The 22,219-nt window shown below is 49.9% G+C and overlaps 1 protein-coding gene across 1 annotated transcript in view; it reads left to right on the top strand.

Annotated features, from left to right (window-relative positions):
* The window catches only part of RhoGAP100F (Rho GTPase activating protein at 100F), a 110,606-nt gene that overhangs the window by 77,992 nt on the left and 10,395 nt on the right, over positions 1 to 22,219 (top strand). Inside the window, exons 2-14 of the mRNA XM_077642337.1 lie at positions 1,274 to 1,455; positions 4,641 to 4,778; positions 5,964 to 6,233; positions 6,937 to 7,212; positions 9,184 to 9,386; positions 10,645 to 10,978; positions 11,839 to 12,028; positions 13,745 to 14,052; positions 15,440 to 15,694; positions 16,940 to 17,116; positions 18,761 to 19,081; positions 21,021 to 21,186; positions 21,974 to 22,134. Of these exons, the coding sequence (XP_077498463.1) occupies positions 1,366 to 1,455; positions 4,641 to 4,778; positions 5,964 to 6,233; positions 6,937 to 7,212; positions 9,184 to 9,386; positions 10,645 to 10,978; positions 11,839 to 12,028; positions 13,745 to 14,052; positions 15,440 to 15,694; positions 16,940 to 17,116; positions 18,761 to 19,081; positions 21,021 to 21,186; positions 21,974 to 22,134 (2,889 nt within the window). The 5' untranslated portion in view covers positions 1,274 to 1,365. The remainder of the gene's footprint in view (positions 1 to 1,273; positions 1,456 to 4,640; positions 4,779 to 5,963; positions 6,234 to 6,936; positions 7,213 to 9,183; positions 9,387 to 10,644; positions 10,979 to 11,838; positions 12,029 to 13,744; positions 14,053 to 15,439; positions 15,695 to 16,939; positions 17,117 to 18,760; positions 19,082 to 21,020; positions 21,187 to 21,973; positions 22,135 to 22,219) is intronic.

Raw genomic sequence — 22,219 nt, 5'->3', positions numbered from 1 at the left:
CAGAAGTCAGAAGGCATACAGCAGTGCCTGAATGCGACTGCGCCAATGTCACGTTTCTGTGTGATTGTAGTACAGCCCCGAATTCCAGTCAATCAATCAATCAATCAATTAGTCAACCAAACCATTCACCCAATCAATCACTCACTCACTCACTCACTCACTCACTCAATCAATCAATCAATCAAGTAATCAATCAATCAATCAATCAATCAATCAATTCGATGATTATATATACATAAACAAAAAAAATCAGTCAGTATAGTCGCCCTGTCAATCAATGGTTGAATGAGCCTAATGACCTTGAAAAAGCTTGCAGTATTGACAAATAAAAATATAAATACAAGAGATGCGACGCCACCACCGTTAGGTCGCATAATTATATTGCGTTTACCTTTGACGTGAATAATGCATATGAGAAAGAAAACTGTTTCTGAACGCTTCTCTGAAGCGAAGACGGCGCGGCAACGTTTTTACCACCTACAGAGGGAAGTGTCGGCCTGACAAAGTATCAGCCATGGAATAACAGCATGAGGGATGAATTGTGAAGCCTCACAAAATCGCGTCACGGATTAATGTTGGGCGGAAGGTCCCCATAAAACACTTCTGACAAGGTGAACCCAAAACGGAATGATCACCTCTTTTCCTACTAGCGCCAACTGACATCTATCGGTCGTGGATCATATGCCAAAGCACCCCTCTATTGCCTTCGGGGCCGAGGGGTATTGTCACTTCTTTAAAGGAACACTGGGGACAAGTGGAAGTTGGCCGCTCTTACCTGAAGTGGGCCTTTTATAAGGCAGAAAGAGAAAAAAAAACGAAATATAAGTGTCGGCATCACCGACCTATTTTGCAAGTAAACTGCGTGCGTCCTCACCCATTTTTTTTTTGTTCGCGGACCTCAGAAGTTGCGCTATACCGCCATTTACTTGAAAGCGTCCTTTTCGGTAAAGACGGTGTCTGTTTGAATCGAGTGACGGGGAGATTTGTTAAATTCAACTTCCTCTCCGATGAGCAGGTCTTTTGCTTCTGAATAAGAGCCAACATAGTCAATGGAGAACAATAATTGGATGAAGTGTCCTCAGTGTCCCTTTCACGTTCAGTCTTCACATTCGTTTACGCAGTTCTAGCCTTTAATCTATTTTTTTTTTCGTGCATGTATACTGCGTAGCAGCAGTGGTATCCACGCTGTTACTTTGTTGTGTCTTCGTGCCATCATCGAAGGAAGGAAACTGCGTCTCACTCTGCTTCGTCTTTTTTTTCCTTCCGTCGGCAGGAGCAGCAGCACCAGCGCAGGCTTCGCGGCCTTAGCATCAGCATCGGCGTGAGAGAGAGGAGGAGGGTCCCCCGAGGCCCGCCGCCGGCCACATGAACCCGCCTGGACGCCCGCCGCCTCGCCTCGGAGAAAAGGTCAAGCATATCATCGCCGCCAGGATGCTCTGCTGCGGACGCAAAAAGGTGTCTCGCTCGTGGATTGATCTATTCTGAGTGCCCCTCTGGTGAGAGTGCTACTCCGAGGAGGGAGGGGACACCGCGCACATATGAAAACGAAACAACAAAAGAATGCGTGCTCCGAACAGGCTACAGTCTTCGTGGTGGGAAACCTGGTCTTTTATGTGCAATTGCACAACTGTGAGACAAGAGTGCAAGGACTCACGTTTATAAAGCAGCCTGTGCAGATCAGACGAGGGCAGGGAAGTGAGGTACTCATACAGGGTGTTTCACGTAAGACTTTACACGATTTTTTTTTAAAAACAGGCTTTTTGAGTTCGAGGGATAAAGGAGGGAGTTAAAGAAGAAAGGAAGAAAGAGGTGCCGTAGTGGAGGGCTCCGGAATAATTTCGAACACCTGGGAATCTTTAACGTGCACTGACATCGCACAGCACACGGGCGCCTTAGCGTTTTGCCTCCATAAAAACGCAGCCGCCGCGGTCGGGTTCGAACCCGGGAACTCCGGATCAGTAGCCGAGCGCCCTAATCACCGAACAACCGCGGCGCGGTTCAGGTGTCCAACGATATATGAGACAGATACTGCGCCATTTCCTTTCCCCAAAAAAACAATTATTATTATTATTATTATTATTATTATTATTATTATTATTATTATTATTATTATTATTATTATTATTATTATTATTATTATTATTGAGTTCGAAGATCGATTTTTTCTGCCTAGCACCGTGAGCGGTGTAGTACCTCAGAACACAGCCAAGAAGCGCGGACTAGCAGGCTGGTTAAGTAATATTGAATAGTTAACTTTAACTATTACTGCTACATTCCTTAATTAGTGAGAGGCATGTAGCTGACCGTATTATCCATATCAATTTTTAGAATTTCGAAAACGCGGTTGCCCTCGGCGCTGTGGCCCAACAAATTTTGGCTACACCACACCAAAATACATGCGCTTTCGAGAAGCTTGCAGGCAAAGCACCGTCTCCAGTGCACGTAACTCGTCGAAATAGCCAATACTTCTTGGGCCGCAGCGCCATGGGTAACAGCATTTTCGAAATCCTAAACGCTGATGTGCATATTACTTCTGGTAGACTATACGACTCTCAATATTTAGAGAGACGAAGGATAGTTAAAATGTTGGCTATTCAATATTCGTTAACCAGCCTGCTAGTTAACACGTCTTAGATGTATTCTGCTGTACTACACCGCTGACAATGCTATGGCGAAGCGCTGTTCTAAGTCCAAAAGACCATTTTTAAAAATTGTGCAAAGTGTTAGGTAAAACACCCTGTATACATACGAAGGAAGTTTGGAGTCAATTGGCAAAAAAGGCAACACTGACAGTCAGCAGCTTGTCCTGTATAGATAGTTATACGTAGGACAGGTGCTTTTATTTGGAAAGCGACAGAGTTCTGATTTCAGTGCATCACGTGTAGGGGGCTCTTAAAATGCCCACATTTTAAAAGCATGAGGGAACAAAGGACGCCCAGAAGTTCCTGGTAAAAAGCGTTCTTATCATCATGGGGAACCTGTCGCGACACTGTCGAGATGCGAAATTCGTTTTTAATTTCAGATTGCTTGTGGCACCTTATTGCGACCATAGTGTGATGGAAGTGAAATACAAGAAGAGCTGTGTGCTGAGTGGAAATTTAATTATGCCGAAAGAAAAGCAGTCTGAAAAGAGTCACAGTGTTCTGACTCTCATTTCTTTCAAAGTGCCTCTATTTATCAAAGAGGTAGTCACAGAGCCGCCCAGACATCGTCAACTTTAGACCATTTTTCGATGGAGTACTTCTTGGCTCATTTCCATAAATTAGACTGCTTTTGGAAGGCTCAGTGAATACCCTTTGCCGAAAACCGCGTTGTGTCCACTCTCATCCTGGACCCTTTTTGCTGGCTAGATGGCCAGTTTGAGGAGGGGCAGACAGTCAAGACTTCTCTCTGTTCTCGTTCTCTTTAGATGGGGTGAAAGACACGAAGTGGTCGAAATTAGAAAGTCTTCGCTACAGTGCCTCGCAAACAGGTGTAGATTGGACGCGTTATATAATATAAATTTACATCTTTGAAAACAATGCGAAGACGTAAAGCAGCAGAGTACTTATTAAGACACGAACGGTTGCCAGTTTGTGTCAAGAAGCCGTAACGGAAAGATGATACGAAGAGTGTAATGCGATAGCATGCGCTGAGCAGGCCTTGTCTCCCATGCCATCTGTGAGCGCTGCGGTGTACTCAGCCGCGCTCGTAGTTCGGGCGGCCGCCGCATGCCGGCGCCACTACGACTTGTCAAGCGGCTTTCGGTTGCTCGTATGCATAGGCTATGTTAACTGGCGACAGTAATTGGCGTCGCTAATTGGTCATATGTATTAACTACATGTTTCTGCTTGCTCTGTAATCTGTTCTGCAGATGGAGACGCTCACATAAGGCCACCTTTTGTCGCACTCTGCCCAAGCTCCTCCTCGGTCGACGGGTAGTGGTTCGAGTCCCCGCTCGACCATTTTTGAAGCGAAAAGCTTCACTACGCTAGGTAGAGCAGTCTTCAGGTAGGCAGCACAACGACCTTGAAAGACCTTCAGCCCAACCAAGGATAGCCGTGTATGACCATATGTGGTACAATTATGGTGTCGAACCCTTGAACCATAACCTCTAGTTGACCTTTGACTTTGGCTGACCTTTGGGTTGATCTTTGACCATTGACCTTAAGAGCATCCGATGGGGTGATGTGAAGCCACGAGATGACATCTGACGGGGGTGTTGTAAGAACACCGCGTTATAGCCATGTGGTCATGTGGGCATATATAGAACGGTTGTCGCGAGCGTGTAGCGGAACTGCCATGGACGAGCCTCAGACGCTTAGCAAGCGTCCTTGCTTTTCGCTGAATTCCAAGGTCATAGAAGTTAAGCCACTGCCAATTTTTCTTTTCACCGCAATTGCTTTTCTTTTTCAGAAGTCATGGAAGGTGAAAGAAACACCAGATGGTCTACAGAAGTATTATCAAACAAGAGCAGGACAGAATAATGACATCTATGCATGCACCAAAGTGAGACTTAGTGTGCTTTTCTGAAGATCAGAGAAAAGCTCGAATGTTTCGCAGCGCTGAACTCGGTTCAGGGTGTGCCAAAGAGTGCAGAGCTCTCCTCCTCTCCCTCCCTCGCCGCACAACAGGTTTCTCCTCCTTTCTGTGTGCCGCAGGAGAACCACGAGGGGGACCTGGTGGTGTGCGTCGAAGGCGGCAGCGAGACGTGGGGTCCCCGGGTGGGCGCGGTCAGACCCCGGCTGGCGCCGGGCGCACCCGCGCCCGAAATGGTCCTGCAGGGGGACTTCCGCAAAGTGAGTGACGCTATTCACTAAACGAGTCACCTCACATTGTTTTTAAGACGAGCTGCGCACACATACAAGACAAACACAGGAAGAACACAGGAAGTCTTCCTAAGTCTTCCCGTGTCCTTCTTGTGTCTGTCTTTGACGTGTGCGTCTTAAGAATAACCATGCACCAACTAGCCAAACAGGAAGTTCTTCTAAATCACCTCAGATAGACAGGGCCTTAGGATCCTGGACGTACTTACTGCCACTCGAAGGTAACACGCTCCTCCCTTTCGGCTGTTGGGAAGGCATCCATACCTTTCACATCCCCATTTAGAGTAAACCTTCGTTCACTGCACTTAATTACCCTTATCATTTTGATCATCTTCAACACGCCCTTAGCAACCGGCCGCCCTTTTCGTTCCTGATGCAAAGCAACACAGCTCATTAACTTCGGTTGTCGGTGAGTGGCCGAGCGAAGCTGTTTTTTTTACACTGTGACGTAACATTACCGTAATCACCAACAAGCAACGTCATGCCAGCCTCATGCGTTCGTTGAGTTCCAACGTAATTGCATAACTCTAAATTATAGTCTCTATAATAATAATAATTTATTGGCACTGAAACAACAGCATCTGCAGCAGCTGGCACCAGAAACACAGTGGCCGAATTCTCAGTGTTGTTTGGCCATCACAACAATGCTTGATTAACGGGCACTTCATATACCGTACACCCGTGGCTACATCGATTGCCAAGTCCAGCATTCTAGGCCAAAATTTTTGAAACTTAGAAAATTGTAGGACACCGTTATGGAAATATAGAAGGTAATGGTACAGTATTCTGATATGTAGCAAAATCCTTCTGTTACTGTTTGCAGCGATCGCATCGAACAGTTCAGACTGCCATTGAATGTCAATTTGGAACGCTTTTGCTATAGTGAAATCTTACACTGTATGAAAAAATTCCGTTCATAGAAGGTTGCCCGCTCAAAAATGCTTTTGTCCAGAATTGCACAGTATGACAAGTGACGGATTCGAGCCATCCAAGAATTGACCTCACGTGCAAGATGTTCGGAGAGTTCTGCGCCTGATTTGCAGCCTAAGGCTTCGTTCCTACTTCGATGCCATCAAATTACGACGCAGAGCACAGTGCTCTGTAGCGTACCCCCCGATCATTAACCCCCACCTGTGTGGTGCTCCTCCCCTTGCGCAGGTGAGCGGCATCTCGAGCGAGGTGTTCCGGCAGATCGAGGCTGTGGAACGCGAGTACGACGCCACCACGGCGGCACACCTGGAGGCCGTGCAGAAGCGCGGCGAGATGGTGGTGCGCGTGCTCGACCCGCGCTGTCTGGGCCGCGCCGGGGCGCAGGCGGCGCGGCGCTACGCTCAGGGCGGCACCGCCTTTGTCGAGATCGTCAAGCGGCCCGGACAGACCCTGGGCCTCTACATCCGCGAGGGGGACGGTGTGCGCACCCAGGAAGGGGTACAGTCTGCCATGCCAGTGCCATTTGTATATATACAGGGTGTATCATTCTATTCAATACGTATACATTCATCATCATCAGCCTGACTACACCCACTGCAAGGCAAAGCCTCTCCCATGTCTCTCCAATTGACCCTGTCCTTTGCCAGCTGCTCCCACCCTATAGCCGCAAACTTCCTAGTTTCATCCGCCCACCTAACCTTCTGCCGCCCCCTGCTACGCTTGCCTTCTCTTGGAATCCACCCCTTTACCCTTAAGGAACAGCGGTTATATTGCCTTCGCATTACATGCCCTGCCCAAGCCCATTTCTCCTTCTTGATTTCGACCAGTATGTTATTAACCGGCGTTTGCTCCCTCACTCATTCTTCCCGCTTCCGGTCTCTTAACGTTACACCTATCATTTTTCTTTCCATGGCTCGCTGAGTTGTCCTTAACTTAAGCTGAACTCTTTCCGTTAGCCTCCACGTTCCTTCCCGTGCCACGTATACATTACAACAGGTTGGGTAATTAATCAACTGATACAACCAAATGTGCTTGAACGAGATATCCAGGTTCCTGGCTAGACGAGCAAAACTCAAAAGGCGGTGGCGATTTCAGCCTTTCTCAAAAAAGGAAGTGGTGTCAAATAGAATGCCACATCCTGTACACATATCCTCGTTCGCCTTGTACTCCTATGACCGCGATGTCTTCTGTTCGACGGCAGGTGTTCATCTCGCGCATCGCGCTGGAGAGCGCCGTGTACCACTCAGGCCTTCTCCGCGTGGGCGACGAGATCCTGGCGGTGAACCTAGTGGACGTGCGCAACATGAGCCTGGACGACGTGGTCATCATCATGTCCATACCGCGCCGCCTGGTGCTCGCCGTGCGCTCCAAGGGCGCCGGTGGTCCCGGAGGGCGCTCGGGGGCGCTGCCGCCGGTGCCGCCCATGGCACCCGAGAGGCAGCGGCCGCCCGTCGTCATCGTCAAGAGGGGCGTCCAGGTACGCGGGACCTGTACTCCTTGAGCCTGGCGACATACGATGATCGTTAAGCCTACTATGGCGTTCGACTGCTGAGCCCGAGCATGTGCAACACTTTTGGGTAAAAGTTGTGAATTTTGTAAAACTGTAATGTACTGGTATAGAAATACTGAAGATAATGGACCATTCTTCCGATATGTAGCAAAATGTTTATTTTGTTGTGCTTCCATTGCTCTCATCGAGCAGTTAAGACTGCCATAGAAAACCAATGAGGAATGCTTTTGACGATAGAAAGAACTTTAATAGCAAAATAATGCAAGCCTGCCAACGGAATATCTGCGAATATATTGATTGTTATTGTGAAACCTTACGTGATATGAAGAAAAATTTCGTGCACAAATTCTTTCGTGTTCAAAAATGCTTTTGCCCAGAATTATTGGTTATGTTTGCAAACTCGGCCCCAGACTACAATTAAAAGCGCTCCTCTGCTGACCTTCCTGGGCATTCGTGAATAAAAAGGTGGACGAAATTATTCCCTCTGCTATACCTCTCCTAAAGCATGTTACATAGCTTCTAAAGCTGTTTTTGGTAACCCCAGTGAATTGTTTGCATGCGTTAGAATTTTCTGTAACTGCTGATCCTGTTGTAGCTCCGCCTTAAGGGTAAGACGAGATAGCGTTAAGGGGTTAGTGTCCATATATGTGCAATTGACCATTCTGAACTTCACATTTATAGGTCTCTGTGAGTCCTCATACCACTCTTGGCGCAATGGTGCAGCGGTCAAGGGATGCGCCACTGCCCTAGCTGATGGCTGTTCGAAACACAGCCACCGTGGGGCTTGTCAGACCGAGGTTGCTTCTAGAGTAATCTCTCGCGAGCAATAATTAATTTAACTGCCACCTGCCACGGGGAGCAGTTTGCTCACAATCAGATTGGCAGGTTGTGATGACGTCACAAGGTTCGCACTGCGTCACACGTGACAGTCCATCGTGCAGGTAGTAGTTAACTTAATGACTGGTTCCGAGAGGTTGCTCGAGAAGAGCACCCTAGGTCTAAAGTTCATTATACCCAATACTGGCAACGCGTGAAATTGGTCTTTGAGGAAAGGAAGTGACGCAGTAACTGTCTCGCACATCTCGGCGGACACCTGAACTGCGCCGTAAGGGAAGGGATAAATGAGGCAGTGAAAGGAAGGAAGAAAGAAAGAAAGAAAGAAAGAAAGGAAGAAAGAGGTGCCGTAGTGGAGGGCTCCGGAATAATTTCGACTACCTGGGAATCTTTAACGTGCACTGACATCGCACAGCACACGGGCGCCATTTTAGTTTCGCCTCCATCGAAATGCAGCCGCCGAGGTCGGATTCGAACCCGGGTACTTCGGATCAATAGACGAGCGCCTTAACCACTGAGCCACCGCGGCGGGTCTACGCCTGACGGCGTTCGCCATTTCTGCTTGCACGGACCGTAAATTAATAAATCACCACTTGCCCTGCCACAATGCGCAGCCGTGGTATACCACCTGTGATGTTTGCTGAAATGATATTTACCTTACGGGTAGAAATAAACATACCAAATATATCGATTGGTTGGCTTAACTATTACACAAGTAATTAGGCAAGTTAAGGGCTGGACAAGCTAAACTAAGGCACTACTATGTCGAATATAAATTGGCGGCAGAGATACGGGGAATATGCCGAGTGGGCCATAGAGTAGGATGTCTGGGACACTGTTATTTTCGCCCATTTCAACTAATCTTTGATTTCTTTCCTACCTCTGAAGCTTTTCCCTCTCCTCTTGTATATGGAATCGACATGAGCTATTGCCTAAAAGATGACTAAGGCAATGAGTGCTGGGCACTCACTGCTCTTAACCGTACACGGGTCTTTCATAAACCACATCACTGTTTTCAGGTTTTTACGCTATTCCATTAAATTTTTTTACAAACCTCGATTGATCACACCCTCGAGGGCTGTTCTCTCCATTCGCGTTTTGCAGGAAGCCGAGGACGACCTTCAATCCGAGAACGGCATGGGCGGCGGCGGTTTGATGGAGAATCCGTACTACAGCAGCACGGTTCCCGTGCGGAGGCAACCGCAGCCACCACACCGCTACCCCAAGACCCTCGAGAGCCTAGCCGAACAGGTGCACGCCTTCCGGGACAGTCCGCACATGGAGCGCTCCTCGGCAGCCAGGAACAGGTAAGACCGTCGCTTAAAATGACTTACTGAGTCGGCCGGGGAAGTTATTCCTTCTTCAGCTTATCCAAATGAGGAATGTAGGACAAGTTGAAGGGGAGCCTGTTGGTGAAGGCCTCGACAAGTTTAACTTTCAAAAGTGGTTTACTGTGGGTACTGGAGACCAGGGCATGCAGGGAGGGGGGACAGATTTAAAAAAAACGGAGCGCCCCGCTTGTCTGGATCTGCTTACCGTGGCGTGTGCTGTCCTTCTGTACGGAGAGTAGCTCAGTACGGAAGTCAATTAGCTAATGCCAACTAGCCTTGTTCGCAGCTTTGGGCCTACGAAAAGGAGACTGGTTGAAAAGAAACAAATTCAGGACACACAACACGCGGAACTGAAGCGCAGGAACAAATAACACAGGCTGCTCGTGTTGGGTCCTTGCTTAGAAATGGTTCAGTTCATTATGAGTCAGTGTCATGTTGAAGCAAAATAGTCTCACAACATTCTATCTGAAACCATCACTTTAATTTGCTATGTCGTCTTTTATATCTCCGGCGATGAGATTTGTTGAAATTGTGTGCCCTCTTGTTACAGTCAGGTGCGTCATGTGCGTTTGATGCAGATAAAGTTGTTGTTATTATTATTATTATTATTATTATTATTATTATTATTATTATTATTATTATTATTATTATTATTATTATTATTATTATTATTATTATTAAGCACAGGACAGGACTCCGCACACTCATCGCATTCCTCACCGCCGATAATGTTGAGGCTTGGGCTAGTTGGTATACCGCATTCAAGAACAGACGTTGCACTGTTGAAAATAAACACAGAGATGTAAGCGCACATTCTTTAGGAGGGTCTTAAAACGAAAAAAGGTACAGTGCCCTGCTCGCACCACCTGTTGGCATAAATGGCTGAACATAAGCTCAGATAATAGACACCTTTAGCACACCTGTACCGCGTTACCGTTACCGGTATCAGAGCACCGAGAACCCACGCTGTAGTTGCTAGCGTACCCGCGCGCAGCCAATGCGCATACGCAAATCGACTTGACTGCGCCAGATGGCGCCAGGTGCCCGGCAGCTGCGCGTGCGCCTCCAGCATCGAGACCAATCAGTGCGTGCTCACTGGCAGTGGACGGGCTCCCGGTACTCTGGAAACGATAACACGGTACATGCTACGGTAAAGGAACGGCTGCTTGAGTGTGCTAAAGGTGTCTAATGTTGCACTCGTTCCTCACCGTCGTCTGTCATGGCGCCGTCCCAGGTACTGGGACGAGCACGACCGGAGCATGTCGACACGCCGGCTGCTACGCACCGAGAGCGAGCAGCGGCTGATGCAGCCCGAGATGATGCAGGGCCCACCCGCCGGCCGCTACTACTCGCTGCGGCCGTCGGCCACGGGAGGGGGCATGTCGGCGCTGCACCACCACCACCACCCGCAGCAGCAGATGCCGCCGCTGCCGCCCGGGGCGCCGCCGGGCGGCATCCTGCGGCGGCGGTCGCTCATGGAGAGTTGCTCGGACACCGAGGTGCAGTCGGGAAGGAGGCCGCCCTCCGCCATGGGAGCACCTTTCATGGCAGCGGGCCCCGCGCACGGGGTGAGAAGACAACGGCGCCTCTCACCTTCTTGAACGTGAACATCTCTGACAGGAGTCTTCTTGCTGGGTGGCGCAAATTAGGACATTTCAAGCCCGACCAAGGGTTAATTGGGACGAGAAAAATCCCGATTTTTCGGAACCGATGCGCTTCCTTCGTCAGCGGTGATTAAATGGAACGCAGGCAGTACACCTCATACCTGTCCTTATGGACACGTGACACAGGCTGTTCACACAGGTTGTCTCACATGTGATCACTTATGCTCCTGCATCTCAAAGTGTTATGTTCCTAAACCACGAGGAGTTATGTGCTAGCTATTTCGTCCGCATAAGTGAACAGCGTCACATGCCGACCGACGAGATGTGCTGCCTGCTGCCGATTTATTCACCGCTGAGGAACGAACTGAGCCAGTTTCGCGAAATACTGGTTTCTCACAACCTTTGACTGAAGTTGAAATCACGTCAGAAGTGCTGCCCTCTCGGTTCATGTGGTATGGGCACACAAGATGTTTTCAGTAGGAGAACTGGAGTCTGTGTCTGCATTGCAGTCACCTTGTTGTAACTGAAAAAGACCTCGGTCGCCAACTGGCATGTGAAAATGTTACCGAGGTCATCCGAATATTTGGCGCTCTAAAGAATGGGGTTAGCGTAGTCACGTGACCTACACCATCGTGTTCACGAGGGCACTGAGCGAACGTCCTCATAAGGTGAACGGGGAGCAATGGATATCTGTCGCTTCTTCATCCCCTTTCTCCTAAAGAAATAAGGTTGAAAAGTGCGGAACTTTCCTTTCGAACGTCTTCTAACGCAGTTCAACGCCGCGCCGCTTAACGTTCCGTTGCACCTTTGCCTTCACGACGCAGCAACACCCGCGCACCCTGACCGGCCGCTCCAACTCGCTGCCCCGCGGTGTGGCCCTCGGGGTGCTCGACCCTCGCCGGGCTCTGCGCCACGGCGTGCGCTTCGAACGCGCCGCCTACGACTCTCAGGAGGACAGCGACGGGGCGCTGTCGGCGCCAGAGCTGCCCTCTGGGAGACCCCGCAGGCCCAAGGGTGAGCCTCTTCTATCTAGCTGCTACGGTGTGACCCCCTCTCGACGATCAGAGTTAGAGCTATGAAAGGCACACACACGTCCTGGTCGGCACACCTGGTAAAGCACAGCAGAGCCTTGGGGGCCTTGTGCGCCGACAAGTGAAAAGGGAGGAGGAAAACTTTATTTAAAATAAAGACCATCACTAAGGCCCGGCAATAAAGAGCGCTTGCTTCGCTAAGGCCCGTTGTTCTTCTGGCGAGCCCGAATGAAGACAAGCAATCCAGGAAGGAAAGGAAGGTTATGGAGTGAAGGAGTCAGTGCCCGAGTATGTCTTCCTCAAAAGGTGATCGATCGCTCAAACACCTTATAGTGTCCAAACACAAAAAAAATGTTATCGAGTATGACTTTTGTATTAATAAACACGTTTAATAATAATACATCTTTCATTATTACTACCACTGCAGTCGTTACAACAAGAATGGGATTAATAATAATACTGTCGACTCTCTTTAATTCGAATTTGCAGAGTACCGAAAATTTGTAAAATTTACGCTGAGCTCGAACCAAGGCGACCGCTTTTAAAAACCTCAATTCTTACGGGACCAAAGGATCGGTTCGAATAAACCACCTGTTCGAATCAAGCGAGTTCGAATAACACACAATGCGGAATGCAGTTCGGCAATGGCCGTTTGTCGTAACGCATGCAGACCATTATGGGGGACAGCAATAGTAGCAGGGGGTGATGGAGAGTAAATTAAGCGAATGAGACTAGGAAGTTAGTGGGATATAAGGTGCAGCATTTGGCGCAGGACAGGGTTAAATGGAACTCATTGGGAGGGGCCTTTGTTCTACAATTGGCATAGTTAGATTGCTGATGGCCATGACATTGCAACAATAGTTTGCTGCTGCTAGTAACTGCTACTACTACTAGAAAACATTCCAACATGATGAAGACCTTGGAATAAAACCGCCATTTGAGCTATTTGGTACTGCATCTTGTAAAAAAAAAATTAGGCAGAGACACTTACGACCGCTTACGTGTGGGAATGCGAAAGCAGTACTGTCCATGGGTGCATTGACACTCACGCACATGCACACGCGCATATGCACCACCCGAACGGTTGTATCACAATTTTAATATGAAAATTGGTTGTTGATGAAAGGCAGTGGCGCACTAACTGTCTCACTTCTCGGTGGACACCTCAACCGCGTCTTAAGGGAAGAGGTAAAGAGTCTGAAAAGGCATAAAACTTTAAGTGCATATGTCGTCCTCCAACTTAAGCTATATGCAAAGGGAAATCGTATGACACCACTTGAAACGCTGAACGACAAGCGGTTGCGTCACAGTTTTGGCACGAATGTTGGCGGCAAAGCTGGCGCCGCATTGAGGTCGGCCAGTGGGGAGTATATATAGGAGAACGACACGTATATGATTGTCTAAAATTGCGCCGCTGGGCTCGATGTGCGCGTCCGATACGACCTATATGACGTCACCCTATTTTTCTTGCCATCGCTGGGATTTTCTGTACCATCCGCGAGTATACACACACTGACACACGCCACCGGCGTTTCTCGTAGTTGGACTAGTCACGAGTTCGCATTAAAAGCAGCGGGAAAGACGACGGAAGTAGAAGGAACGGACACCACCAGCGCTGTCGATGACGACGGCGTCTTTGCCCCATAGAGCTACTACTACCAGCTACTACTACTACCAACTTTGCCCCTCATCGGCGCAGTGTCGGCGAGCGGCGGCCCCCTGGCGGGTCCCCTGATGACCGGCGGCGGGGGCACGCTGCCGGGTGTGTTCTCTTCGTCCGAGTACCGGGCCTGGATGCGCCGGGCGCCCTCCACGTCGGCGCTGTACGAGCGCGTGGGGCGCCTCTCCTCGGCCTCGTCTTCCACCGGCCTGGGAAGGGCGGCGGGCGGCTCCTCGCTGCTCCACCACCAGCAGCACCCGCAGATGTCGTCGGGCACGTCGTCGCTGCGCCGGCCGCTGCCCCGCGTCGCCCACAGCGCCGAGAGCCTGCTCGACTCCCTCAGACAGGTATACGTACGCTGCTGCGCACCTGTTCGGGCAAACTCGGACAGGCCGCAAAGTTGGCAAGCTGTATGCGGCTATGGACGTTTCCGTCGGGTGCACGCTCAAGTCAAAACACCTGCCCTTCGGACTGCGGCGAACAGGAGCAGAGAGCTCGCGCTATAGCTTCCACCACGCTTATGCCAAGGACCCACAACAGACCAACGATCAATACGGCGTAAGAAAGGGAGAGCTTTTTGGAAAGGACCACAGAGCTTCCTGACATGACATGTAATATAATATAGATATATAGTGACTAAATAAAGTATGAAGCTCAAGAAAGGAAGGGTTGGTCCAGCTGGTTCGATGTATTTGTGGGAAAAAAAAAACGCTACTTCGAACAGGACGAAGACGAGAACTGCACAGGACGAGCGGTAACTTGCGATTTGCAAGTTAACTTACAACTTGCAGTTCCAAGTTACCGCTCGACCTGTGCAGCTCTCGTCTTCGTCCTGTTCGAAGTAGCGGTTTGTGCCCACAGAAAATATGCAGCCTTCTAATAATTAACATCTGCGGATATACGACGGAAATGGCTACAGGTGTACAGAGAATCTGCTCAGGTGCAGAGTAACACTAGTGTATAACTCTCAGACTCTCTGGCTGCGCGTAGAAGATGTCTAAGCGAGCGGCTCTGAGCTATAGAGGAAAGGGGGCCGGCCAGCGAGCACTCTTGTGATTCTACCATATCTTGTTGTGTGGTCGATGTGCGCCTGAGAGTGCACAGTTTAGTGGCAGGAAGGCTAGGGGTCTGACAACAGATATCTCTGCCACTCCCTCTTCCCGGAAGAAGGTAAAGATCTCGAAGGTATACCATGAAATTTGGCGTCCATCTGGTCCTCTGTAATTGGTGACTCAGATGTACTCGTGGCTTTCAAGTGTCTGGGGCAAGCGACCGGGCCATTTGGTGGCTGGCGACCGGGTCTTATCATTGGCTGAAATTGAATGCAATATGCAGGCAACGGTGAAGTGCATCACAGAGCTCTGTCACCAGCAGGCGACAGGGCCTGACCAGTGGCTGCCATTGACGAGGTCCGGTCGCAGACCACCTAATGGCCGGGTCGCTTGCCACAGAGGCTTGAAAGCCGTGGCTATATCTGAGTCACCAATGACAGATGACTGAATGGACGCGAAATGGACAACGGAAAACGGACAGCTTATAGATTACGGCCCCAGGTGTCGCTTCGAGACGTTAAACGTCGCAATTTATAATTTTGTTTGCCTATACTGTCGCCCAATCTCATTTTAAACCACATGCACCCCTCGGGGCTACCCGACCAATGACGCACTCTCGCGTGGCTCGTGGAATGGGTGAAATGCTATGCCTAGCAAAACGAGTCGGGATGGAACCTCGCAGGAGCAGCAACAGCTTCAGCTCCAGCAGCAGCGCAGCAGCCTGTACGCGTCGGGCCTTCCGGCGTGGGGATCGAGCAGCCTCGACCTGGGCTCGGGGGGCGCGGGAGGCAGCCTGCGCCCCATGGGCCGCTCGTCGTCGCTGCTGTTCCCGCGGCCGCTGCGGCTGCCCCATGCCCTCAGCCTGGACTACGTGCGCGCAGAGGACAGAGCCCTGTGTCTCAACCCCAGAGAGTTCCTCAAGTACAGGCCCGAGAAGGTGCGTGCCCCCCTCTCTCCTATTTCCCTGCCGACCTTGTGGATGAATCTTCGTGAGTGGGGTGAGTAGGACAGCGCGGGTATGAACTAACGGAAGTCAGTGGTGCCCTATATATATATATATATATATATATATATATATATATATATATATATATATATATATATATATATATATATATATATATATATATATATATATATCTGGCGGTAATATTGGACTTGAACTGAATACAAAGAGGACCATCGCAGCTCTCGTGGGGTAGCAAAGTGAATTCCAGTAGATGGGAAACGTATTAGACAGCGGTAAAAAAAACAGGTGGAGAGGTGAAATCAAATTACCTGGTGTAAAGCGGTCCTTAAGGGTAACGCAGCGGATTCCAAGCGAAGGCAAGTGCAGCAGGGGGGGCGGCAGAATGTTAGGTAGGCGGATCAGATTAAGAAGTTTGCGGGGATATGGTGGATGCAACTGACAAAGGACAGGGTTAATTGGAGAGGCATGGGAGAGGCCTTTGTTCTGCAGTGGGCGTAGTCAGGCTGCTGATGATGATGGCGAAAAAAGGTGGTTGGGGGGACCGCAGTACAGTTAATTGGAGGTCGATGAGCGATGCATTTTTCCTTTAGTGAAATTAGCCTGTAGCTGGTAATGACTGTTGTGACGAAAGCTGAGCAGTCGCACTGATCGCTTGACAGCGTATTTTCCATTAGTTATTTCCCTCACAACTCTCAGAGAGCAACATAACCACTGAAAAGGAGCTTACGATATTTTTTGATAACCCTGAAGGATGTCTGGTCGCGGGGCCTTAGCGAGATAACGTAATCCTGCAACGTAGTCCTCCAGCAGAACGGAAAACCTACAGAGTTAGCGTATATGTAGTCTCTAAAACAGTGAAGAACGAAGCTAAAATTGTTGATAAACAAAGCAGGACTACAGGTGATCTACAGATTTACTGCTACAGGAGGAGGAGAGGAGGACTTTAATGGAACAGGAGAGGCCTGCCTCGTTGTCGGCCTAGCATGTTACTCCAGGACTGTTACAGGGTCGGCTTGAAAATTCATCAGTAGACGTTTGTACGGTAATAGCTGTCCACTAATTGGTATACGTTTCACGGCCATGAGGACTGAGGCGCAGCAGTGCATAGCTTTAGGCTTTGAAGGACATTGAGGACCGCTTGGTTGACGTGAGGCCATGCGCGTTGTACGGCAGCGTGCCCTGCTCTCCTTCGCCGCCTCGGCGGGCCCACAGGAGAGCGAGTCGGTGCTGGCGGGGGCCTTCAGCGGGCTGCTGTGGCTCCACCTGCTGGGCGCCCGGGGACTCAGGGGACATGGGCCCCGGGACCTGTACTGCGTCATCGAGACGGACCGGGCCCACAAGGCGCGCACCGTCGTCCGCTCCGGGGACCACTCTTTCGACTGGGACGAGGTGAGCACTGTTGATGGCGCTTAGCAAGCTGTGCTGTGTGTATCCGCAACATCCGTGCTATCAGCGTCCCTCAACGTTTCTCCTGAATGCCGCAAGGGGCGTGACAGTCAGCTAACCTCCGACTTTTTGGCCCATTAGAGCGCTTAGTTTTGAAACACGAGCCTTGTGGAAGGCTTCGCAACTTGCGTTCAAATAGCTGTCCCTTGTCCGGCAACCGTTGCCGCTCCAATCCAGTGTATATACGCTAGGCACATATAGCCCCGGACGGGGGCAAATTTTTGTTCAGCTTCGAGAGAGAGAGAAAAGGAAGATGAACGGAAATGCAGGGAAGGTTAACTGTAGGCGACACCCAGTATGCTACCCTACTCGTGGGAAGGGGAACGGAGGGAGAGACAGAAAGTGGATAGCAGCTTTTTTTGTGGACTCATAAGGCTACACTCTGGTACGTGCTAATTAGTAATTACTCGATTAATTAGAAACCACTCGGCCTTAAGGAATCCCCGTCAGCGCATTGACTTAACATCGTTCCAGCTTCGCGTTCTAAACCAGTTCGATCTAACCTTGCCTTCTTCCGGCAGTCCTAGTTAGCACGCCTCGGAAAGCTACTGCCCCATCACAAGCTGGGGCCCTTGTTCAACTCCGAAGATGATTTCGAGAAAACCGTGTATCTTTCAGCTGCAGCCGTAAGACTGCGCTGGGGTGGGTGCGGGTGACTGCTGTGCTGAGCTCGTGAACGTTTAGTTTTTGGTAGGCATGGTATAGCGGCTGCATCGGGAAGGTTGTGGTAAGAGATAATGCTCTATTGTGTCCAGGCATCAGCGAACCACGACTGCCAAATTGGCAAGACAGATTTCCCCCTCCAGACTGCCTAAGTTTCTCCTCGCTGCAGCAATAGCCTGAAAGGGAAGGGATGCCTCTGGAGTGTATGACGTACTCTAGGACTCTATGTGTGGACACTAACAAAATAGAAACGTAGTCTTGAGCGCCAGGAAGTCAAACGGGCAAATGAGGTCGGAAAATTTACTACGACGGCGCGACCGTGGCTTTTCGCTGGAGGTGGCTAGGGGGTGAACGACCGGTGAACGCTTTGGCCTACACTAAAATGATGATGATGTCCTCAGGCTTAATGGCACATACCCACGGCGGGGGATTGACCAGGGTGCATAACGGATACAAACGCACTCATGGCCAAGGAGTAAAATATTTTGACAATTTTGTGTCTTAGACTAGAATTTGTACAAAAAAAGAAAAATCATCATCGTGATGATGGTAATAACAATGATAACTGCCCGCTTTTGTCCTCTTCTTCAACTGAACCCGCGCTACAGCCAGTGACCACGAATACGTTGCAATGGCGCTGCATTGACACGCAATGCCTGCAGATGAAGCAGTATACAGCACAAAAGGTCCCCGCTGAGCCATTGCACCAATTAGCTCTACCTAGTATTATGCTAAATTCGTGCAATAAACGAAAAAATTGCCCGATTCCTTCGTCGTGTGAGCTATCCCCTGACGTCTTGCTTATTTATTCTTTCCAAAAGTTAACACCCATGACATAAGCGACGCCCCATTGACGGAAACACGAAGCGCGTCCAGGACAGGCGCCCAGAGGGCACCACTCACACTCTGTTCCGTCTGTGGCAGGTGTTCGAGCTGGACCTGGTGGACAACACGACGGTGTCGTTCCTGCTCTACAGCTGGGACCCACAGTCGCGCCACAAGCTCTGCTACAAGGGCACCGTGCACCTGCTGTCGGCGCTGCGCGAGGCGCCGTCGCACAGCCTGGCGCTGCGCCTGGAGCCGCGCGGCGCCCTGTACCTCAAGATGCGCTACCGCGACCCGCGCCACACCTTCCAGAGGACGCCCAACTACAGCGGCGGCGGCGTGTTCGGGGCACCCCTGGACGCGCTCGTCTCTCGAGAGAAGGGCACCGTGCCGCTCATCGTGCAACGATGCGTCCAGCAGGTAAACATGCAGAGTGCACACCTGATTACATCATGCGTTGACAGTGCGATATCATTAGCTGCTGTTGATGCCTTTACCAGAAATGTCGTCACTTCCGCTCCGGTGGCGTCACTGTCCTCTTCTGACATCACTTCCCTCCAGATTACACTACGTGTTGCCCGTGCGATAGCATTAGAAGCTGTTGATGTCTTTACCGTAACTGACGTCACTCCCGGTTCGGTGGCGTCACTACCCCCAGACAATCGGTATTATCCGGTCTCATGACATCAATTCTCTCCAGCCAATGGGTGAATTTTATGACTAACACCACATTTTGGCCCAGTTGGGTTCTAATGATATCGCATTAAAAAGCTGCCACCCACCAGAGGTCGCAACAGGCGGCGACGAAGAATGCAGTGTACTTAGGTTCGCATACCCGCTATAGGTGGCCGAAGTTAAACATGAAGCTCTGATCTATTGTGTACCCGCGATGCATTAGTGATGCGGGCGAGGTTTCTCCTTTACCTCAACCTATTGTCTGATCTATGGTGCATCTTTAGGGCGTGAATATATGAACCATCCAGGGAAAGACCAGGACGTCACGGTCACCGCTGAGCTGATGACTAATTGAGTAACTTCCTGGGAGTCCATGAGGGTGCGTGAAGCTATATTGAACGGGCTTCTAGCTTCCCCAAGCCAAGGCTGTTTGTTTTCTTTTTCGTGGCTTTTCTGCGCCAATGAAAGAAAAGCCACGGCTGTGAAGTATTTGAAATTTCCTTCTTGTGAATGAATGGCTGCTAATGCTGTGTCGCACTAACGCGCAGGGAGGGAGAAAGCACAGGACAAGCTACTTTATTTCTAAAGAAGGTAAAATAGTTCAATGACGCTGAAGGAAGAAGACTAGTCTTCATCCCGTCCACATCGTCGCACTGCTTTGTCCTGTTTGAACGTGAACCAACTAGTCCGTTGTGGTGTTATTCTTGCACTCGCACAGTGCAGAATCCTTTACACTGTGTGCAACGAGAGTGCCTTACGAAGTGCATTATGAGGAAGTTGACTTTAGGGAAGCGTTTCTGTAGCATATAATAGATAGACTGCCGCTGTACACATCACTGACATTATAGAAGACCCGCCAATGTTGTAGCATACTACTCATCAACATCGCACCCGCCACACTTCGAATTTGTTTTATATTGCGACAGCATGGATTAAGGCACAAGAAATTACCACAAAGGTCAGATCGTGACACTCGGAGGGCACACTTGTGTTTCCTCGAAGTGACTAACCTCCCGAGCGCCATTAGATGTGCGCAGCAGTTCCTTACGTGAGCCTAGGCGCACACTGTCACCTTTTACTTCCCGTGTCTCTTTCATCCAGCGTACGATAGCAAACGATATTCTGACCTGGTTAAGAGCTCTGCCTTTTTACAGCGCTAGCTGTTGAATGCGAAGGCTCCCAGACGAAGCGTGTCGTAGTCGTCGTAGTAAAAAGAGCGTCCGTGCAGACGAGCGTGACCAGGGAAAGGGATGTTTCCTGCTTTACCACGTTACCATTCTATTAATGCGACAGCATTAGAACCCTCGCCGAGAAAAAAAAATGTGTCATCGGTTATCGAATTCGCTGATTGGCTGGAGGGTAGTGGCGTCACCAGACCGAATAATTCTCATTGGTCAGATAGAAGCGACGTCATCATTCCGGTCGTGGCGTCACTATACATAAGTGAGGTCACTATACCAGAAGTTATTTCACCACACCGGAAGTGGCGTCAGTTATGGTTAATGCAACAAGAGATTCTAATGATATCGCATTGACAGCACGTAATGTAGTAGGGCGCCTGTGTGAATTGTCTTTTATTTTTTTATTTTATTATGCGACTAATTGTCGTTTGCGAGAAAGAGAAAAGGATCGAGATTGAGCAGACGATGGCGATCACTGCTGGACGCTTCGTTTTCTGTCTCAGGTGGAGAACCGCGGACTGGACATCGTGGGCATCTACCGCCTGTGCGGGTCTGCGGTGCGCAAGCGCATGCTGCGCGAGGCCATCGAGCGCAGCTGCTCAGCCAGCGGACCCCACTGGAAGGTGGACCTCTCCGCGGAACACGTGCCCGACATCAACGTAGTAACCAGTCAGTGGCCCCTTTCTCGTTTTCCTTATTACCACTCATTCGTTCCCGACGGTTGTCAGGAACGGGTCTATGCCCTGCTAACTCGGTGTTATGTGCTCATCATGCGTACCTGTGTAATGCGGCCCTTTTAAAACTTGCATATTGACTTAATAAAGAGGCTGATGACCTGATGGACGCTGCCTTCAATAGGTGACTGTTGCGCTCGGCGGACGCAAGGTAAAAAGACAACGGTCACAGTATCCACCTAATGAACCAAAATATTCAAATTCCTGTTATTTCGAAATTCACGTTAGGCAAAATGCTACCGGGCGCAGCCAGTAGGCTTCGTTGTTTATCCCTCGAAGTGCGGAGAGTGTGTGCCGGGTCGCCGCTCATGCGGGACGGGTACGCCGTTTTCCATCTTAACAAAGCCCTGTTTATGGGAAAATCAGCATATCTGAATACTCTTAAAGGTGATCTGGACTTTCTACCTGGACTTTGCATTGTGGTTTAGACTTCCTTTAATCCTGGACGATCTGGGAACCCGAGGCTTAAAGCAGTGCTATAGTGAGTAGTTATTGAGTTTGGAATCGTGGGGTCGCGCGCCCATCTGGCACTGAGGCTCATTCGTGCCATAACAACGTCGCAATTCCAAGACGTGTAGATTTCCTTAGACTCTCACCGGTTAGTTTGATTGTTGATTGCTACCATTACTTCGCGCCCTGTTCGTTGAAGGCAAACACCACTGCACTTGCACCACCCTAACAGCTTCCTTACTTCCCGCCCTTGCGATGGGGTCGCTCCGCAGGCCTCCTGAAGGACTACCTCCGCGAGCTTCCCGAGCCGCTGTTCACCAAGGGCCTGTTCGACATGCTGGTAGACGGGCTGAGTGTTTGCCTTCCCGACGACCCCGATGGCAACGCCAAGCTCATGTTTAGCATTCTCGACTGTCTGCCCAAGGTCAACCGGGTGAGTCTTCTTCTGCTGATAGCACGTATGTAAGCACACACACATACATAAGTACATGTGCTCAATCATCAAGTCAGGACTAAGA

Source organism: Amblyomma americanum, chromosome 11, assembly GCF_052857255.1.
Source record: "Amblyomma americanum isolate KBUSLIRL-KWMA chromosome 11, ASM5285725v1, whole genome shotgun sequence".
NCBI classification, from domain to species: Eukaryota; Metazoa; Arthropoda; class Arachnida; order Ixodida; family Ixodidae; genus Amblyomma; species Amblyomma americanum.
This window is presented reverse-complemented; position numbering and strand designations above follow the sequence as displayed.